The sequence below is a fragment of the Myxocyprinus asiaticus genome, chromosome 17, assembly GCF_019703515.2.
Source record: "Myxocyprinus asiaticus isolate MX2 ecotype Aquarium Trade chromosome 17, UBuf_Myxa_2, whole genome shotgun sequence".
NCBI classification, from domain to species: domain Eukaryota; kingdom Metazoa; phylum Chordata; class Actinopteri; order Cypriniformes; family Catostomidae; genus Myxocyprinus; species Myxocyprinus asiaticus.
In genome coordinates this window covers 32,662,501-32,684,960 of record NC_059360.1, presented here as the reverse complement: position 1 = coordinate 32,684,960, position 22,460 = coordinate 32,662,501, and the positions used below count along the sequence as shown (strand labels likewise).

Here is a 22,460-nt window from a genome sequence, read left to right as displayed (position 1 = left end):
GTCTCGAAATCAAAGCAGTATCTTTTAGTTTACATCAAGTGTTGTTCTGAAAGCAAAAAGCAACAAATAAAACAAGAGAATGTAGGTTGTCATCTGCTCAACTGCAGAACGATTCACCGATAGTGAAGCGCTGCCTGAACTGATCTGCGCAATGTTGTCAGCGGCTTGTGATGCACACTCATCTGTTGACGAGCACAGTTTCATCATAATTTAGTGTTAAGCTTCCCATTCAGCTCTTAACTGCAAAAAACACATTGTGTGATTATGATGAAGGATTTCATCAAGAGGTAGACTGGTATCCAGGTGCAAGGGACTTCATATAAATAAAATACTTACTCCTCTTTGACTGTTTCTCGTGTGCCAGTGATTACTCCTTCAGGCACGCATGCCGTATGTCGCCAGCAGTTCATTTATTTTGGCATATATGAGGGGAACATATTCAAATTCCGTTCTTATTAGGGATAATATATGTTACATATTTGAAAATGGCCATTTTTTAGTATGTGACTTTTTACATCTAGGAATCTTTTACTCCAGTGAGCTGTTGCGATCAGATCATTGTTTCACTGAGTTGACCTCAAGAACTGGATCAGTCTGTCTGTCTGTCTCTCTCTCTGTCTCTCTCTCTCTCTCTCTCTTTCTCTCTCTCTTTCTTGCTTACACTCTCTTTTTATTTCTTTTTTAGAAACTGCTCCATTTGCAGAATTTTAACACATTGATGGCTGTGGTGGGGGGTCTGAGTCACAGCTCGATTTCCCGCTTGAAGGAAACTCACTCTCACCTCAGCCCAGAGGTCACTAAGGTACGACACATACTACAAAAACAGCTGTTTATTTGTTCAAAACATTAGTAAGAGTTGTGGTTGAAGGCCAACTCCCTTTGCTAAGAAACTGCAGATTTCCTGTGAAGTTGACTTTGGGAGAGATTTTATAAGGCATAATCATATATCAGAGGCTGGAATGTAATATCTAGAGCATATGTTTTCAGAAAGAGAGGGGTGATTCATTTCAGTAACTGTCGTTTTTTTCCTGCTATTAACAGATCTGGAATGAAATGACAGAGCTGGTGTCATCGAACAGTAATTACTGTGCATACCGCAAGGCCTTCAGTGAATGTGAAGGTTTTAAGATCCCAATCCTAGGCGTTCACCTTAAAGACCTGATCGCTGTACATGTGGTTTTCCCGGACTGTGTGGAGGATGGGAAAGTGTACATTGTGAAGATGCAGCAGCTGTATCTCACCTTTAATGAGCTGGTGTCTCTCCAAAGCGCCGTGGCTCAGGTGGAACCCAACATGGATCTGATCTATCTGCTCACTGTGAGTCTTCAGTCTGTGATTGTAAACTTGTAGACTCTGTTAAAGGGTGAATCTCATTTCCAGGCCATATTACACCACAGAATTAAAAAATATATATTTTGCTAAATGGAAATAAAGCCTTTTTTCAGGACTATTAATGTTTTTGCATTGTGACATTTTCTGGACAATTTCCCACCCAAATTTTCATTGCGGTAATGCAAAAAAAAAAAAAAAAAAAAACTTAAATATATATTTTTTTATAAATAATTTATAAATCGTAGTAGTATTTGTTGTACTGCCTTTAAAGGGATAATTCACCCAAAAATGAAAATTCTTTCATCATTTACTCCCTAATGCCATCCCAGATATGCATGCATTTCTTTCTTCTGCTGAACACAAACAAATATATTTAGTAGAATATTTCTGCTCTGTAGGTCCTTTCAATGCAAGTGAATGGGTACCAAAATATTGAAGCTCCAAAATGACATAGAGGCAGCATAAAAGGAATCCATACAACTCCAGTGGTTAAATCCATATCTTCAGAAGCGATATGATAGGTGTGGTTGAGAAACAGGTCAATATTTAAGTCCTTCTTTACTATTAATCTCCACTTTCACTTTCTTCTTCTTTTGTTTTTGGAGATTTGCATTCTTCGTGCATATTGTCACATATTGGGCAGGGAGGAGAATTTATGGACTTAAATATTGATCTGTTTCTCACTCACACCTATCAAATCACTTTAGAAGGTATGGATTTAACCACTTGAGTCTTATGGATTACTTTTATGCTGCCTTTATATGCATTTTGGAGCTTCAAAATTTTGGTACTCATTCACTTGCATTTTATGGAGATATTTTTCTAAAAATCTTCATCTGTGTTCAGCAGAAGAAAGAAAGTCATACACATCTGGGATGGAATATTACAGTAATGAGAATCTAACTAGAATCATCATTTAAAATGTAACTCAAAAGTAAATGTCCAGACACATTATGGTCATGACAATTTGGGATATTGGTCCTACAAATAGGCTTGATTTATTAAAGTATTTTTTACTGTAATACAGTGAAAAACTCAAATTATTTATTACAGTAATGATAATCTAATTATAGTCATCATTTAGAATTCAGCTGAAAAGTAAAACATATAGACACATTATGGTCATGAGAATCTGGGGTGATGGTCCTAAAAATAGGCTTCAGATTCTTTAGGATTCCTTTGTCAAATGATGCATTACCATAGTAGTATTTGTTGTCTTTAATTTATGCAGATTTAAATAGAAAATCTTTTTTTTATTTATTATTATATATTACATCTAACTAGAATCCTCATTTAGAATTCAACTTGAAAGTAAAATGTGCAGACACATTACGGTCATAAAGATCTGGGGTGATGGTACTAGAAATAGGCTTCATTTTCTTTAGTTTTCATGAGATCATTCTTACACTTAAAAGCAGAGTGGTTTTGTCCACTAAACTCTAGCCTTAAAAATATGCTAATAATGAGAGAGGTGAATGTGAATTTTACATTAGATTTTAATTTTACATTTATGTCTGTTTGTGTGAAGCTTTCTTTGGATCTGTATTACACAGAGGATGAAATTTATGAGCTGTCCCTTCTCAGGGAACCCCGTAACCCTAAATCTCAGGTAAGAGTTATTCTTGGCTTTTGTGTGCTGTGCTAAAAAAACTCTTATTTTATAGTTTTGGTAATTCTAGTGAAGATTTTTAGTCAATTCTGGTATCTACAATAACACGTTTGATTTTGTTTCAACATAACATATAATAGGAATACACAGAGGTTTCTTCCTCATTAGTAGAAGGATTTTTTTTATTATTTCCTTTATTATCATTTGCCAACTTACAAATGGTTTAAGCTTACCACCCTGTAAAGCTACTTTATGATAGTTATCATCACTTACACAAATAACACAGATATAATTTAGTTTTTCTAGAAGCAAGCAAGGGTTTATATCTAAAATTTAGTACAGAACAGAGTCGTCCCATGACTTCATAATATCAACAGACTGTATCATATCTTTCTGCAGCCCACATCACCCACAACCCCCAACAAACCTCTGGCTCCACTGGACTGGGCATCTGGCGTCACCACCAAACCCGATCCCTCAGTGGTCAACAAACATATCAGGAAGGTTGTAGATGTAAGATGTTTCCCTCCTGTTCCTCAACATGATAATACTTACATGTCAGCCACTCATGATGTCAGAGACTTTTGAGGTCAGATATTTTTGTCAAATAAATGCAACTGATCATTATATGATTCCATTAAAAGGTTACAACCAGGCATTGGATATAAGGAGCTGCTTGTGTCAAGCTTATATCAGTGACTCTTAAACTTCGTAAACTTACTGAATGGTTAATCACATTAAATTTGATTATATGGTAGATTATTTCTGTATTAATGCATATTTCAATGCCACATTCAGAGAACAGTCCAGTCATTTAGTAGGCTACGTACAAGAGTAGTTTAGTATTAGAATGACAATGTTACTCAGCAGTTGCCTATATTTAGTCTAAACATGCTGTATATTTCTGTTTTTTTTGTTTTTTTTATTACATGTGAAGTCTGTGTTTCGTAACTATGACCATGACCATGATGGTTACATATCTCAGGAAGACTTTGAGAGTATCGCTGCAAATTTCCCCTTTCTGGATTCCTTCTGTGTGCTTGATAAAGACCAGTGAGTACGAAACTAACACACACACACATGCACAAAATGTGTGATTCTCTGAAACAAACCCCTGCAGTGCCAAACTGCTTATAGCATTTCTTGGTGTGAGCATCTCTCAGGCTGTGTGTAGTATACTTTATACGCCTGGGCAGAGATTCAGTGCTTGATTATATCTGAGGGGACAAATTTTATGTACACCTCCTCCAGTATAGCTGGGAGAATGTAGCTTGCGTGTCTGGAAATTTCCTCAAAGGGTCCCTCTCAACCGTGTTAAATACGTAAATATGTTTTATCACAGCAAATGGAGCATAAAGTGGCATGAACACTACACTTCACATGATAGAATGTTTATAACAGCAATTATGCATCTTTAAAGAGCATTCAAGACACAGTATTTTAATGAAAATACAGCATTGTAACCCTGACACTTTACCACACCACTGGATGAACTCATATATTATGTATGACTTTTTTCTTCTGTGGAATACAAAAGGAGATGTTAGGCAGAATGTTAGCTTTAGTCACTATCCCCTTTTAATGCATTTTTTTTCATACACTGACATTAATATGGTGACTAGGGGTTTCATTCTGTCTAACATCTCCTTATTTTATTCCACAGAAGAAAGTAAGTCATACAGGTTTGGAACAACATGTGGGTGAGTAAATTATGACAGAATTTTCATTTTTGGGTGAACTATCCCTTTAAAAGTTAATTGGGTGAACTATCCCTTTAAAAGTTAATGTATTTATTTTAATGATTATAGGTTAAAAATGCCACATTTGTAAGGTTTAATCGCTTCAGGACATGCAACTGCTCATTGTGATAACCTGGACGGTTGTTAAAAGGCTGAAGGTTATGACTCTATGTGAAGGACAAACAGCATTATGCAAACACAGTCTCACAGTCAAACACACAGCATTTCACACACACACGAAATTCCCCTGGTGTCTTTTATGGTTCATCTGTGCAGTACAGCGCTCAGACCGCATTACTAACGCATGAGTGCATGCATCTCTCTCACTGACTCTAACGGTTATATTCAGATATCATACCTGCTGTGACACAGGAAGAGCACACAAACACACTTCAATGACACACACACACTTTCACACAGGTACATAACTAACAGTCAACTGATGAATGTGAAACTTAAAGGGATAGTTCACCCAAAAATTACAATTCTGTCACCATTTTCTCACCCTCATATTGTTCCAAACCTGTATGACTTTCTCGCTTCTGTGGAACACAAAATGAGAGATATCAGTCCGTCACATTCAGCCTAACTTCTTATTTTGTAAGTAAAGGATGACAGAATTTCCATTTTTGGATGAACTATCCCTTTTTCTTTATGTTTGTGTTGAAAGTAAGGTTGACTGCTTTGTGAGGCTGAAGGATAAATGTATAACCTTTTTCACACTCTGTCTTTGTCCAGGGATGGATTGATCAGCAAGGATGAAATGATGGCGTATTTTCTGCGTGCCAACCCATTGCTACAGTGCAAAATGGGGCCAGGTTTCATTCATAACTTTCAGGAGATGACCTATCTGAAACCGACATTCTGTGAACATTGTGCTGGATTTGTGAGTTCATACATTTTCGTGTACTGTGCAATACGCATGCACATTTTAACTCAGAGTAATTAAGTGCAGTAGAAGTCTTCTGAAGTGTTCAGCACTATGTGTGTATGTGTGTGCAAACAAGTACACTGAGCAGGAGCGGAGTTAACCACAACATCACTGAACCATGCAGAGAGTGTTTAAAGGTTAAATCCGACCTCAGCCACAGCCATCGGCTGTTTCTCACTCCAGAGTTTTCTAACATCAGCCAAATGTGTCATCTATGTGACATTATGTGGGATGACCTGGATTTTATTTTTTGTTATTTTTCAAACAACAATAGGTCAAGTTTATTGCTATTCTTCTCATTGCATGACAAGTGTTAGAAAAAGAAAAAAAGCATAATTTCTACAGAACCATATCTCGACATGCTGTATAACACAAGAATGGTGTGTGCTGACAACAGTGGCAACCGGCCCAAAACACCCCAATAATACACAATAAATACTAATAAATACAAACAGTAATGCAGTTCAGTAAAAAAAAAAAGAGTAGAATATACGTTACAAAAAATTATATATACACATAAAATATTACAACATAGCATTACATTTCCTGTTGTTATATGATGCATGCTACAGATTTACAAATCATTTGGCAGTATTGAGTACTGTGAGCTGGATAATGAGAGTGACTGTTTACAGTACATTAGAGTGTATATTCATAGCCACTGCTATTCGAATTGTTCTGTATTTACACAGATGGTTAGACAGGAATTCGCTGAGTTAACACATATTCTTTCAAACAGACATCCAGACACACACACACATGCCCTCTCATTTGTTTTAGAAGGACACAACACACACAGTATGAACAGGAAGGGTGCAACATGTGTGGAAGTATCCTGTTTATTACTTATGGTTCTGTGTGCAAAAACAATTATTTAAATTCAGATTTACAGAATACTTCTCTCTCTCTCTCTCTCATTTTTTCTCCTATGACCTTCCTCTTCACCCTGTGATGCACTTTTTCAGCTTTGGGGGATTATTAAACAAGGATACAAGTGCAAAGGTAAAGCAAATCAAATGAGCGTAAATAAATAGAACAGATGACAATAAAAGTTGATGCCTGGGCAAGCTGCAAATCTTCACTGCAAAACATTTTTTTTGTCTTGTTTTCCTGTAAAATTATCTAAACATTCTTAAAACGTGATTTACTGGTCAAGCAAAATGGGATAAGATATTAAGTCTTGTTTTAAGATAAATCTGACAAAATTTGTGACTTTTAGACTTAAAACAAGAAAGAAAAATCTGCCAATGGGGTAAGCAAAATAAACTTAATTCAAAGGGAAAACAAGTTTATTTTGCTTACCCCATTGGTAGATTTTTTTTTCTTGTAAAAATACTTGTCTTTAAAATCCTTTTTTGCAGTGTTGTAGATTCTTATCTAGTTTTTTTCCCTGTTTTGTTAATTTATGTTGGTTTATTAAACATCCTGTTTATCAAGTAAAAAAAAAAAAAAAAAAAAGAATCTCAGCCCCATGTATGCAGCTGTGTGTGTGTGTGTGTGTGTGTGTGTGTGTGTGTGTGTGTGTGTGTGTTTGTCTGTGTTAACGTAGCTTTACTTTGGGGACAAAACAAATTCATGAGTAAAGTACATGTTTTATTTTTATTTTCCTTTTAGCGATAAGGTTATACGTTTGTGTTATGTCCTCATTTAGACATTTTGTTGTTGGTAAAGTTAAGTCTGATTGTTTTCAGACTGTGGGGTGAACTGTCACAAACAATGTCGTGAACTGCTGGTTTTAGCGTGCCGGCGTCTCCCTCGGTCCACTTCGTTGGGCAGCGTGTCACCTGGAGCTCTCACACACAGCTCTCTACCCAGCAGCCCCACCCTGCCCACCTGTAAAGGTAAACAGACACCTGAACAGTAAAATTCAATACCATCAGCTCATCAAAGAATTACATATTAAATGCTTGGATGAGGAGTTTTTAAAATGTACATTAAAAAAGTTAAATCTCATTTGTCAAGGGATTTAAACATATAAAATGTGTTTAATGGATAGCTGAACGCATCATCAAATATAAAAAATATTTAATAAACTGGGATGCACAGAACTTTTATGAATGACAGATTCTGCAATTCTGTGGAAATCTGCAGAGTTTTCTTCTGTGTTCTGAATGCACATATTCTATGTAGGCCTGGTAATTATTTGGGTAATTTATTTGAAATATACTGGCTTGCTCAGAAATTTTCTCTTTAAACTGTTGTTCTGCCATGACAGTAGATGGCTTGAAAGAGAAAACTCACCATTGAAGCGAACAGTTCACACTAGGCATGCCATAAAATAACGATCTATCGATTATTAATCGGCGTGTTAGTTTATCAATATATATTTGAGGCATCAATATATTAACATTAGCCAACATTTAAATTAGAAGCCTAATTTGCATGCTTTCCAATTCATTCAGTTGGGCTTCTGTTGAATGTCTGCTGTATTAGCGTTGGGAGTTGGGACCACAAGGGGTGAGATAACATTTACTGAAGCAGGTCGCAAGGCACAGGGTAGGGATGGGTGAAACCACTTATTTTTTTTCGATCCGATTCCAGTAATTTCAAGTCCAATATCATCGATACTGATTCCAATACAGATACTTCTATTAATTTTTTTTTTAGTTTTTGCAATTTCTTGGGATAAAATGGGTAATTTAAAATATTATTTTTAGTCATAATTCAAGTTTTTTTTGTGAGCCTAAACAGAAAATTATCTATGGTTTCACTACAGTAACTATAATTTAACCGTGGTATTTGGTTAAACCATTGTTACCACACAATTAACCATGGTTACTAGTACAATATAGGCCTAATGTAGTAAAGCCATGGTTTCAGCCAGGGGAAAAAAATAAATAAATCATGGTTAACTATTTTTTTAATTACTTATTAACAACAATTACACACAAACTCATTATAAATAATGTCACCTTTAATATATGTTGTTATTTTAGCCTGAATTTACTCCAGAAGCCTTTTCTTTGATTTATTATCATTACCTCTACAAGGCACTGATCCCTCTTGTTTGAATGAACATTGTGATGGGGCAAGCGCTTGTCCACTTGTGTCTTTCAGCATGCATGTTAAGATGAGTGGAAGAAGAAATATTTCCCATCCTGCATAAGTATTTGCTAATATAGCCTGATCCTTTTTATTTAGCTTTGAAGCTTATGATTATTGTTCATATTCATGGTAACCAAATAATAATATCCCTAGTTTAAAACAAATAATATTTTTTTAGAATCGATATTTTTGTGTGAGGATCGATATTTTTGATACAACATTAGTATCAGAAGTATCGATACTTTAGGATCGATCCGCCCATCCCTAGCACAGGTATCACAATAGGACGGGTATTTTACAGATCCTTGCACAGGATGCATACACACAAAAGTTACGAAGGCTTCGTACGTCAACAGTGAATGTGACGTTCATGAGTTTGCAGGTTAGTGTTTAAAACTGGTTTAACTGCGCAAACTGAATGATTATAAATTATTATGCAATTTTTCTATATCTGAAAAATTGCAAAATTTGCTATACCTGTATCTTTGATAAGGTTTCATTCAATGTCAAACCACAAAAAGACATACTTGTAATTGAAAATGCATTTTGTAGGCTAAATGAAAGATGCATATACATAATATATTATCCACTGATGGCTAGAGTAAATAATCTTTGTCCTTTGATAATGATATGGGTAGAATTTAATGGGAAACTACACTGGCAGCCAAAAGTTTGGAATAATGTACAGATTTTGCTGTTTCAGAAAGAAATTGGTACTTTAATCACCAAAGTGGCATTCAACTGATCACAAAGTATAGTCAGGACATTACTGATGTAAAAAAAACAGCACCATCACTATTTGAAAAAGTCATTTTTGATCAAATCTAGACAGGCCCCATTTTCAGCAGCCATCACTCCAACACCTTATCCTTGAGTAATCATGCTAAATTGCTAATTTGGTACTAGAAAATCACTTGCTATTATATCAAACACAGCTGAAAGCTATTTGGTTCATTAAATGAAGCTTAACATTGTCTTAACATTGTACAGCAGTAAAGAGAAGACTCAGGGGTGCAGGTCTTATGGGAAGAATTGCAAATAAAAAAACATTTTTGAAACAGAAAAACAAAAAGAAAAGGTTAGAGTGGGCAAAGAAACACAGACATTGGACAACAGATAATTGGAAAAGAGTGTTATGGATATTAACACCATTGAGCTTTTGTGGGATCAGCTAGACTGTAAGGTGCATGAGAAGTGCCCGACAAGACACTACAGGAAGCGTGGGGTGAAATGTCACCTGAGTATCTGGACAAACTGACAGCTAGAATGCCAAGGATCTGCAAAGCTGTCATTGCTGCATGTGGAGGATTTTTTTATGAGAACACTTTGAAGTAGTTTAAGTTAGTTAAGTAGTTCAAATTGTTAAAGTAATTTTTCACGTTATTAATGTCCTGACTATACATTGTGATCAGTTGAAAGCCACTTTGGTGAATAAAAGTACCAATTTCTTTCCATAAGAGCAAAATCTATACATTATTCAAAACTATTGGCCACCAGTGTATGTGAGTTACGCTCTGTGTTGTTGTAGATTATTGAGCAGCCTTGAGAGATGGCGAACCTGCGCTGTGTATGTACCTTTATAGAAAATAAATGTTTTGAATTTTAGAACACGCCATGTCAACCGCCAGACATGTCTGGTATGCAACCCCCTTTCATTTACCCTGCCGCTCACGCTTTGTGTTGAGAAATATAAAGAGACAGAATATTGTGCAAAAAGACAAATCCCAAAATATATCGATAATCATCTGAAAAATCTTCTGATTATCGATGCGTGAAAAAGGCATCTATCTCAAGCCTAGTTCACACTAATGTCCGCTATACTGCCCCTTGTGGCAACATTCAGAATGCAACACAAACTTGCGTTGTGTTAAGAATAGTGGTCTGACACACTTTGGAACGAAACATTGAAAGAAATCGAGCTTGCGTAGCTAGAAGCATCTGCGTCCACGTACTTGTGTAGAGTATCTTGCAGCCTTAAGTGTAAAAGAAGGTACACGCTATATTTACACTAAGGGAAAATGGTGGTAGATACGGTTTTGCACCAAGTGTAAGCAACAAATAGCATCTTGTTTGCAGTAAGTTCAAATAGTGATAGATGCTGTTCTCATAAAGTGCAAATATGAGTAATATGCTATTTGCATTATCAGTAAATTATCTGAGCAGTTGCCACCAAGGTTGGTTATTTGCCCTTAGTGTAAAAAGACAGTTTCTCTCAAAATATTGATGAAATACTCTCATCGATAATGTTTTCTTATCCTGTTGTTTCACAGATGATGATGAGGTGTTTACTTTCCCCACTGTCTCTCCTTTGTCTGGTTCTGACCTGGAGGGAAATTCCATCACACTTATGACTGGTTCAGCCCAGCGGATCTCAGTCCGGCTCCAAAGGGCCACCACCAGTCAGGCCACACAGACAGAACCTTTGTGGCCCGAAAATGGCTGGGCTGCCATTGCTGATAGCGGCTCACACACCTTCCCCAAGATGAGGTACAGACCACATCGCAAAGCGTCTAAGAGCAAAGGCTTTGCATGCTGGGAGAATGACACACAGATTTCAACAGGGTCGAACCGCACTCGCAGGGATTCACAGGAGCCCTACAAAGAGCCACAGCAGAACGGACTAACAGAACAACATACAGACAAAACTGAGACCTCTGAGGTACGATTGAACTTAAAGCACCTTGTTTGAATTCTAACAAGAAAAACATTAGCCAGTCACTATTAATATTGAATTGTCAAGTGTTTAATTTTTTTGCGCCATTAGTGGCACCAAAAGGAATTGCAAAAATAATACCCCCAAAACACTCCCTGCCTCTTGCATTGGTTGAAAAAAAGGTTAAGCCATTGTTTGAGCCATTGTTGCTATGTTTGAACATTCAAACAAACTGAGCAATGTTTTGAAAGTGCCACAGTGTTTTTAACTTTTGAAGAAGTCAATCTACAAAAAGCTTATTTAAAGTTGTCTTTGCACATTAAACTGGGATTGGAGAAAGTATTTTTACATTTACACACATCAGCTTTAAAATATGTGAAAAATGTATCTTAAAAAAGCGATGACTGCTAAATCTGAAAATATGTTCCTCTATAATAATAATAATAATAATAATAATAATAGTATAAAAATTATAATAATAAAAATATTTTATAATATAATATATTATAATAAAATTGTATTAATTATAATAAAAACAAATAAATATTTATAAATATTAATATTCCATTAATATTACAGACATTATTATTATTAATAATAATAATAATTATTATTATTATAGTATTAAACATGCTTTGTGTGATTATATAGATTCAGAAAAAAGAAATGAGGTGCTTAGTTTCAAACATGAGGCAGAATTAATTTTATAGAAACCTCAGACTTCTTTGGGCAGGAGACCTTGTGAATCCCATAAACCACCTTCTGTTTCAGTTTTTAATTCCACCATCCCTTTCTGCCTCTCTCATGGCCCTGGAACATCTTTTTATAAAACTTCGCTTGCCCATTGCCATGGAAACGGCAAGGTTTCACAGGCCGCCCCTTTTCTCACTGCCCTAGAGATAATCTCCATCAGAGGCTGCAGGGCCAAGAGCACCACAGCTCTCACCATCTGATGGGCCTAAATATGGAGTAGCAATAACCTGACCAGGCCTCATCTGCTGTAGGGTGTTATTTTAGGACCTGGCAGAACATTTGTTTTGGGTTGAAATGCAGAGCATATGTCTGACAAGGATTGTGTTGCCATGTTTGTTAAATTCAGACCTTCACTGTGTTATTTGTAGAACAGGTATTAAAAAAAGACACGTCACTTGACACACAGGGATTTAAACTGGTGGCACACCTGCCAGCATTACAGTGCAAAATTATTTTTTTTAACAGTTTATGAACAGCCATATTTAAAACCAATATGTTTTAACTTAGCCATGATAGTTTTATATTTAAATTATTTTTTAGGTGAAACAAAACACACCAATCAAAACTTTGAGCCTGAAGTGAGAAATATCAACGGTTTTTGTCCTAAACTTTATCTCAGTGCCTGCTACCTCGGTTGATTGGACAGTTATGAATGTAGAAGTTAGAAATGATCATTAACATTGCAAATATATCACAGCCTTCACATTTCAATTATTTTATGTTGTCATTAGTATGTTATTAATTCTCATAATAATAACTTTAAAAACAGTAATAATAATAATAAAATACTGAGTGAATATTAATCATGGACTTTCTTCAGTTTTATTTTAACTTTTTGATCTTTCTATATGTCTCAAGGGATTGGGTGCTGTGCCATCGCAATTCGCGAGCTGTGACATTGCGATTCGCAAGCAAATTGGCAGTTCATCACGACTGCCACTAGGGGGAGAAATCCAAAAGTTACAGGTATATGCAAGTGTCGAAAACAGTTAAAAGGTGGCTTAAGTCCTAATTTATACAATGGAAGAACTTTTTCCTCCTGAACTAACTAAAGCACCCTAGGCAAACAAAGCCTAAAGTGTTCACACTATACGCAGCGTCGTTTTAAATTTTTTTTGTGTTGAGCATCGTATAAAGAAGTGTATTTCTGAACAACCTTGGAGAAATTGGCTGCAAAGTTATGTTTTTTTAATTTTTATTTATTTATTTTTTTTATGTTAAAATAGTAACCTACCTAACTACAATCTTCTCAGTTTGCAGGTACGATTGTAAACAAAGAAAGCCATGATTAGCTTTGACTTGGCGCATTCTCCTACATGAAGAATGTTAGGGATGTGCAAAAACAGGAGCAATATCACCAAACGACCACCTTAGCAGAACATAAAAACTGGTGCATTTCGTAATATTTTTAAGGCAACCTAAAAGATACCTGCTCGCCCAGTATAATTTAGCCTTGAAGGGATAGTTCACCCAAAAATGAAAATTCTCTCATTTACTAACCCTCATGCCATCCAAGATGTGTGACTTTATTTCTTCACCAGAACACAAACAAAGATTTTTAGAAAAATATCTCAGCTCCGTAGGTCCATACAATGCAAGTGAATGGTGGCAAGACCTTTTAAAGCTCCAAAAATAACATAAAGGCAGCACACAAGTAATCCACATGACTCCAGTGGTTAAATCCATATCTTCAGAAGCGATATGATAAGTGTGGGTGAGAAACAGATAAATATTTATGTGCTACTTTACTATAAATGTCCACTTTCACTTTCTTCTTCTCTTGTTTTTGGGGATTCACATTATTTGTGCATATCGCCTCCTACTGGGCAGGGAGAAAATTGTATATTAAAAAAGGACTTAAATATTGATCTGTTTCTCAACCACACCAATCATATCGCTTCTAAATATAATAGATGAAACCACTGGAGTCTTATGGATTACTTTTATGGCACCTTTATGCGAGCTTCAAAGTTCTGGCAACCATTCACTTGCATTGAGAGGACCTACAGAGCTGAAAATTTTCACATCCTTATTTGTGTTCTGCTGAAGAAAGTCAAACACATCTGGGATGTCATGATTTTCATTTTTGGGTGAATTATCACTTGAAGTATGAGCAATAGCAATGCCTTAGTAATCTGTGTTCTTTTTTATGTTTTACAGATCAGCTGACTTGTCCGCTCTGTGGACCCAAGTAGGACGCCCTGGAGCCAGTCAGGACCACGGCCTAGAGGGCTCTCCTCTCTAGGGGGTGTGCTGGGGTGCTTCATGCCTCCAGTGGATCGGAAATAGGTGCAGTAGGCAACCCGCTGACTGAATTGGGGGAAGGGTTACATCAAAGAAAAGGTCTCGGACTAAACAGAGAGACTTTAATGCTGTGCTCTCCTCTTTGGAGTTGAAAATACTGGACTATAATGGACTGGTTGGAAACCCAGGAGACTCTGCTAAGTATCAGTGTAAACTGATGGGACGGATACATTGGGGTTTACTATGACAGGAAGCTAAGTAGATGTGTGTGATTGTGTGTTTGAGCAAAAGAAAAAGAGAGAGCAGGAGAGTTTTGTACAGAAATATCAGCGTTAATGTTCTTATTTAAGGGTTGAGGTGGACATGTATTCAACACATGCTCTGCTTGGTGTGATTTTATACTCTGAAACACTACAAGGACAGGTTTGATTTTTTGGAAGTTAAAGGTGGCACTGGCATGTATTGTTACAGTGGGAAGGTATCTAAGATAGAAAATTATTAACACTAACTGTGTTTATGTGTTTGCCCACATTATGATCTGAAGTGGAAGGTACGGAGACAAAGATAAGCACCACAGAAAACCAATTTTTATATACTAGATCCTGGATGTAAAGAAAAACAGATCTATGCTTCTTCAAAGAGCTAAACATTGATTGTTTCACACATGGTTGGCACCATAGTTGTGCAGAACCTTTTTTGCTTTGCTATGTTTGATCTCTGTGCTTCAAAGAAAAGGCAAGTGCAAGGTGGATGAAGTCCTTAAAGGGATAGTTCACCCAAAAATGAAAATTCTCTCATAATTTACTCACCCTCATGCTATCCCAGATGTGTATGACATTCTTTCATCTGCTGAACACAAAGATTTGTAGAAGAATATTTCAATTCTGTAGGTCCATACAATGCAAGTGAATTGCGACAAGAACTTTGAAGGTCCAAAAAGCACATAAAGGCAGGATAAGTGTCATTCAAATGTGATATGAAAGGTGTGGGTGAGGAAAAATATAAATATTTAAGTACTTTTTTACTATTAATCTCCCATTTCACTTTCACATTCTTCTTATTTTGTTTTTGGCAACTCACATTCTATGTGCATATCACCACCTACTGGGCAGGAAGGAGAAAGTATAGTAAAAAATGACTTAAATATTGATCTGTTTCTCACCCACACCTATCATATCTTTTCTGAAGATATGGATTTAACCACTGGAGTCGAATGGATTACTTTTATGCTGCCTTTATATGCTTTTTGGACCTTCAAAGTTCTGGCCACCATTCCCTTGCATTGTATGGACCTACAGAGCTGAGATATTCTTCTGAAAATCTTGGTTTGTTGAAAAACGAATGAAAAATTCAATTCTGTCATTATTTACTCACCCTCTTGTTTTTCCAAACCCATATGACTTTTCCTTTTTCCGTGGAACACAAAAGGAGATGTTTAGGGACAGGGACAGCCGTGGTCACCATTGAGTTCCCTTGAATGGAGCTTGGACATTATGCTAAACATATTTTGGTTTTCAAAGATAAATAATGACAGAATTTAAATTATTGGGTGAACTCTATAAGGGATAACTTCTGACCTTTTGCATCATTAAATTAGTTTTTCTTAGCAACATATGCTTTATAAGAGTGAAATGATCTTTATATATACATAAATGCAGAGACAGATATTCTACTGACCCAGGTGTGCTGTCGGCCAGGTGTTTGAATGGCCTCTGTTGCTAAGCGTCAGATGATTAAGTTGGGCGAATAGTCCATCGTCAAGGCAACACATAGAGTTCAGTGTCCTTTAGCGCCATATGTTCTGAAATGAATTTTACACCCAAATCCCCTGGTGTGAAGGGTAGACAAAAATCTCAGCTCAGTGAGAAACTCTTAAGGTAGACAGTCAGGCTCAGACTGGACAGGCCTGATATGATCGTCTTTGCAGACAATGTATGTGAGAAAGAGTCAGTAACCATATAGGTAGTTCAACATATTAAATACGAAAAACAATGATTATCGTGAGTCTTTAAGATCATAGGATTAGATACTTTTGTCAGTTATGGATAGTGCAGGCATGTGATGTTACTTGTGGAGCCACAATAGTTACACTCATGGTTTCATGACTGGTTTATGACTCCCAGAGCCTTAGCATACAGGAACCTTGTGTAGGTAAGTTCTAGGAGAGTATTACTGAGGAACTGTGTATTTATCATCTCATGGATTAATATTAGCACACATATTTGATTCATGGGGTATTTGAAAAGCAACAGCAACTGTATCAGCAAAATTCAATGGCAAACATTTTTACATTGTAAAATGTGTAAACCAGTGATAAAAAATAATTTTGCATCATAAAATGTTAAACCTTATATTGGCTGTAGTGATTCGAATGTTTCTGATCATGTTTGTGGTTGATGTCTGGTCTACTGAAAATGTTTAATTTTCTACTGTAATAAGTAATTTTTCAAAAGTAATTTTGAATTTCGTGTCATTCATATGTTTCTTAATATTCATAAGGTGGTTCTCGCTGTGCTTATTTTGAACTGAAATATGTCTACAAAATTTTAAGCAGTCTAATTTATGGTTCTAAGGCTAAAATTGGGTGTCTGTGCAGTGAGCAGGTCATCTCAAGGTCTCAGGGGTGCCAGTGAAAATAAGCTTGACCTACAAAACTGAATATTAAACATCAAGGGACTCACTGGATTATTTAGAAAAACATTTTATATACTTATGTAATATATCCTGGGGGGGGGGGGGGACTGTTTATATATCAATTCTGATAGAAATTCAAGTATTAAAGGATTATTTTAAAACTATTTAAATTATAGTATATTTTTCTAGAATAACTGGATTTAGATTTAGAGTTTTATAATCTGCTTTAACTGGAATGATGTTTTTAAAGAACTTTACTTGTACAAACATGTCCCATGATTTCTACATTGCACTCTAATCCTTCCTCTGATGCTGTTCAAAGGAAAACCTCTTAATAAACAGCTAACCTGGTACAGATGTAAGCTATTTATTACTTTAATTGTCAGTCTTACAATATCAATACAACATTTGAAATAAACTCATGTTTATGTGTAATATGTTTCCAAATAACTGCTATTAAACTCTGATCATTCTGCTAATCTTTGAACTAAGACCATTTGGTGTTTATCGCCCTCATGTGGACATATATATTTATATAACACGTAAATACAGGTACGAACTGAAAAAGTAATTTCATACACAGCTTTTTTTTCAGCTTCTAGCATACCTTAAGACTACAAAATGTTTGTAATAATAGGCTATTACTATCAAATGATAGTTACATAATACGTAACTGATGTCGGCAGGTCAAACGCGCACACAAAACAGATGAAAACATAGTGAAGGCATAGAGACGGTAGAAGCGTTTATTCAGGATATTTCGCCTTTACAAAGCATTTTATGCAACCAGTTTAAATATTTTGTCCATCATAACACTATTGTTCTAACAAACTCTAGTCCACTGTCAAACTAAACTCCTCACATGCCCACAAAATGATGCTTCATCATCACACTCGTAGTAAAAACATTCAGTCAGTGAACCAAATAATTAATACATTAAAAGAGGGTTGCAAATATCAGAAATATCCACAGTCACTAACATTAATGAATGAACAGAATACAACAGGTGCATTGTTTTACTCACAGACTAAAAGCTGTTTATTTGTGCACAAAATAGAGTTACAGATGTTATGAACAGATGTGGCTTACTTGTCGTGTTTCTCTCATGAAACATAAACCGAGAAATATGAGAAAATATGAGAAACTGTTACACACGATTACTAAAGCAAATTCTCCCGTTTAAAACAAGCTCAAAAACACCATGATACGATGTGTAGATTCGGAGGTACTGTAATCTTCACTGAGCGCGTTTGACATCTGAACCAGTGAAGGGAAGTCTGGTGGCTTATCCCGGGTCATAGTGCCTGCAGGATCCAACCTCTGTCAGTGCGATTTAAGCCACATACACACATGCAGTGACTTCCAGCGACAAAGCAACCTCATCTCATTTATTGTCAATGAGAGCTGGCGACTTCCGGCGACATGAGCGATCCACTTGTTAAGACGAGACGTATCAACCTTCCTTAATACTGTTTCCGGTGTTGTATTGAATTTTGTTCCCCATCGGAATCTGTTTCCCCCTAGCCCTGATAGGGTATGGGGTTAGGGTTAGGCTTAGGTATGTGCATGGGGGAACGCATTCTGACAGCGGAGAATGTTACCATCAGATTCTGTTTCCCCCATGCAGATCTGCTGGGGGGAAACAGAGTTCAACACAACACCGGGTCCACGCCTCTACTGCCATTGGCTGAAGCTCTTGTCTTTTCAACATGCCGCAGTGCTGTGTCCCTTGTTGTTTTGCTGAGTCCAAAAAAATGTAATTGTCATTCTACCGATTTCCTTGTGATGAGAAAGGGAAGAGGAAATGGCTGCAGTTGATAGGTAAGTAACAATTCTTAAACGAATGAAGAAAAACAAAGTTTGGTGCCAGTGGGTGCTAATGTTAGCCCCCACTGGCAAAAGCCAAACCGGCCCTTTGTGGATACCCCTGATATAGGCTTTGGGTTTTATAGTTTTTGTTCTAGCCAAGCAAGAGCACAGCTGATAGTACTCTCTACATCCTGTTACCTGTTTACATCCTATCCTTACCAGTTCTCATTATGCATATATATATAAGTGCAAAACGTGTCTACGTTACAGTTTAACATTACTGTACACCTGCTACCATATATTCTTACCACTGTATTATATAAAATTGTATTACTATATTTTAACTTCTGCAATATTTTATGGTTAGATTCTTATTTTTTACTTTAAAGGTGCACTAAGTAAGATTTTAGCAAGGATTTAGCTGGCTCTTACTCGTCCCATCAGTCCCAGAATTGCGGTTTTGGACTCTATACAGACACTCATTGTCCTGGAGTGATGTCACTCCACACCAATTGTGTTTATCTTCCGTTTTGTTACTTTTAGTGTGTTTTATCCATCTCATATTACACACATCCCTATAATCGACATCTATCCAATCCAAACAAAATTTTAGTGCATTGTTGCGCTCCGAACTGTGACCAGACAGCTGTGACTTGCAAGCTCTTGGCCGGCTGAACACCACTTTGTGCTCGCGTTTGGCATTTGATGTTGCATTGTTTATCAGTCATCCAAGCCATGAGAGCTGCAGGTCGTAGCTGTATATTTAATCACTCAGGCAGGGACCTCTTGTTTGGACATTTTATCTTTAAACTTTTACTTATTGGACTGTCAGGTGGATCACACTCCTGTTTATTAAATTAAACATGGCATATCTTAAGATGTCAACTAGCTAGCTTACTGCCAACTTCTAACTCACCTCAACTTCGTAAATCCTCTTTTTCATGGATGCCTGGACTCTACCCTTGATTATACCACCTGGGAGAACAGCTACACTAATCACTCCATTTGAGTTGAAAGAATTTAGACCATTTTTAACCCTCAATGGTGCCTCACTAAAGAAGGAAGTGATCGTGAAAAGGTTCACAGGCTCTGCCATTGTTGTCTGCTTTTGGGATCTGAAGGAATGTTTGGACCCAGAAATGGCTAATACGTCACACGTGACGTTAGAATTAACAATCGGATAGCAACCTCAAGCGACTAGATGTGGGCGTGGCGAGCGACACAACAAAGTTGAGAAAAGTTTAACGATGCAAATGAGGAGCTACTTTCGGGAGCGACAACCAATAGGAGTGAAGACTATGTCAGTGGAGCTCACGTCATCCGTCTCCTTTGAGATAATGGAGTCGAAAGTGTCAGTGAGCGATTTCACTGTCCTATATGATTCATCTGTAACCACATACATGGGTATAATAAAAATGATGCGTGGAAAAGAAATTGTCGGGAGTCTGAGTGAGTTTGATTCATACATTGATAGTTTGTTAATCTTATTAATGATATGATGCAATGAGCACTGCTGCAGTTCATATAAAACACTGAAAACTGATTCCTTGTCAAATTAGAATGAAATCATAGTTTTACTAGCAAAATGCCTCATCTGTGATCATATTTTCAAAACGTCATCGAGTCTGTCTCGTTTCAGAAAAGCGAGTAGGACACTTCGAATGCAGCCTTCGAATGCGACCTTCTTTCACGGGAATTCGGAGGATGCATGAGGTGTATCCTTCGTGGGCACTCACAACCCACAATTCTTTGCTTCAATGGAAATGTCTAAAAAAAATTCCCAAGTAATTCCCAAGTTGAAGTACCTCAATAGATGGGTGCAGAGTATATAATATGTATAATTATATTAATATATAATTAAAATAAAGTATTAGACTAAAAGTACACCTGTAAAATCTATTTTCTTTTCTCTTTACATCATTATAACTCTCCTAAAATGTACCTCATACATTCCCTTCAAGAGGGACTTTGTTCCCTTCTCACTCAAAGCACACGCTTGTTAAAGAGTGGCGTGCTGTCATAGCAACCATGTTACGTTCCGTTTCCCCTACGAAGGCCGTCTCGAGACTTGTTTAAAGGAGGACACTCGGTATACTGCAGCATTCAAAGGACGCGACCTCCGGAGGACGCATCCATCCAAACGAGACACAGCCATAGTCACCACTTGTGTGTTAGTGTGTACGGGCTTTATACAGAGATGCGACTTATTTGGGTGTGTGTGTTTTTTTCTCTCAACAACGCGATTTTGACCCTTTTTGGAAAATACGGTAAATAAATACATACAAATAAAAAAAATATTTGCAATGCCGTTGCAAGAATTAATTTGCAAGAACAAATCGGAAAAGATGCAAATGTGTTAGTTTTTCTAGGTAGTTGTTAGGTTTACAGCGTACCTATGTTACTTGCGTTTTTTCCATAGCCGAATTTCAAACATTAAGAGTAAACATGCTACAAAGACAGACAGAAAACATGGACAAGTTCTTGAAAAGGAAAACTATCGACGATGGTTATGTGTGTAGTGGTGTGCGGTGGGATTTTTTAATTGTAAAAAGTGTGACGTGGCAGAAAAAAATAAAAATAAAATTTGGTAAACACTGGCATGATGTTGAGGTCCAGCTTTTCACACTTAGGACAACTGAGGGACTTATACACAACTACAGTATTACAAAAGGTGCAAAAATTCCTTGATGCTTAAGATGGCAACACAAGAACCAAGGGGATGCAAACTTTTGAACAGATTGATTTGTGTAAATTAGATTCAGTGTTCAAGGGCAGAACTACATAAAATATGATTTTTTATCTCTTATATTTGTATACATTCTGAAGGTGGTGTGAAAACGTATAAAACAAAAGGGGCCTGCAAACTTAAGCACTTAACTGTGTATATATAGTTTGTGAACATTTTTATTTTATTATTTGTTTTTCACGATTTAACCACATTTTAGCTTTTTATGTACAAATTCCATGTAGCATTTTCTATCCATATGATGTCACATTGCTTGTGTAATTATGAAATTACTTGTCATTGTGTGAAGTTTAACACAAACTTCACAACATTGAACTAAAATTCAAAACACAATTCCCGCATCTCAACATTTAAGTGCTTTAAGATGTGAAAAGTGCAGTAGCTGTGTGAATCTGATATTGTCTGATATACCTCCGTGGTTGTGGGGAAATGAACATTCACTGCAAAACAACTTGTTTACATTTTCACGTGTCGCGCGAAGAAATCGATCGGCTTCTTTCAGCTCCTTGTTGAAAACGCATTTTATTTGGGCATTTCTAACTTGCGCTAACTGTAAGGCTGGAACCGATTCCGAGGCGTTGGGAATCGAGAATCGACTCCAAAGCTGGAGTCGATTCCTTTCGGGGAAACCGGTTGATATTTTTAGATATTTTATTTCCTCGACCACTCAACTACTACACATTTCAGAAGCCTAACAGCACTAAAACAATTTACAAAATAATTATAAAATGGCTGCATCTTAACGATCATCACCCTGACTCGGAGTCGTTTGTAGTACGTCAGCATCTGTAAATCCGCTCCGTTTGTTCATCTGTATTCCCAATCACACAAGCCCTCAACACATCTGCTTTTATTATTATTATTATTTTACTTTGGATTAAAATCAAGTAACATGCCAAATTTGTGACAATAAATTGGCAAACAATAACAACTTCCCCGATGTTACAACACAAGTCTGCAACAAG

At 36.6% G+C, this 22,460-nt stretch overlaps 1 protein-coding gene across 4 annotated transcripts in view; it reads left to right on the top strand.

Annotated features, from left to right (window-relative positions):
- Positions 1–17,052, top strand: part of LOC127455550 (ras guanyl-releasing protein 3-like) — a 74,659-nt gene extending 57,607 nt beyond the window's left edge. For 3 of the 4 annotated variants that reach the window (XM_051723541.1, XM_051723542.1, XM_051723544.1), the window contains 10 exons: positions 686–802; positions 1,042–1,317; positions 2,861–2,941; positions 3,341–3,454; positions 3,879–3,994; positions 5,419–5,566; positions 6,577–6,613; positions 7,303–7,452; positions 10,927–11,315; positions 14,223–17,052. In XM_051723541.1, the coding sequence (XP_051579501.1) occupies positions 686–802; positions 1,042–1,317; positions 2,861–2,941; positions 3,341–3,454; positions 3,879–3,994; positions 5,419–5,566; positions 6,577–6,613; positions 7,303–7,452; positions 10,927–11,315; positions 14,223–14,231 (1,437 nt within the window). In that variant the 3' untranslated portion in view covers positions 14,232–17,052. The remainder of the gene's footprint in view (positions 1–685; positions 803–1,041; positions 1,318–2,860; positions 2,942–3,340; positions 3,455–3,878; positions 3,995–5,418; positions 5,567–6,576; positions 6,614–7,302; positions 7,453–10,926; positions 11,316–14,222) is intronic. The other variant, XM_051723543.1, reaches the window with a different exon arrangement.
- Positions 17,053–22,460: the final 5,408 nt, after the last annotated feature.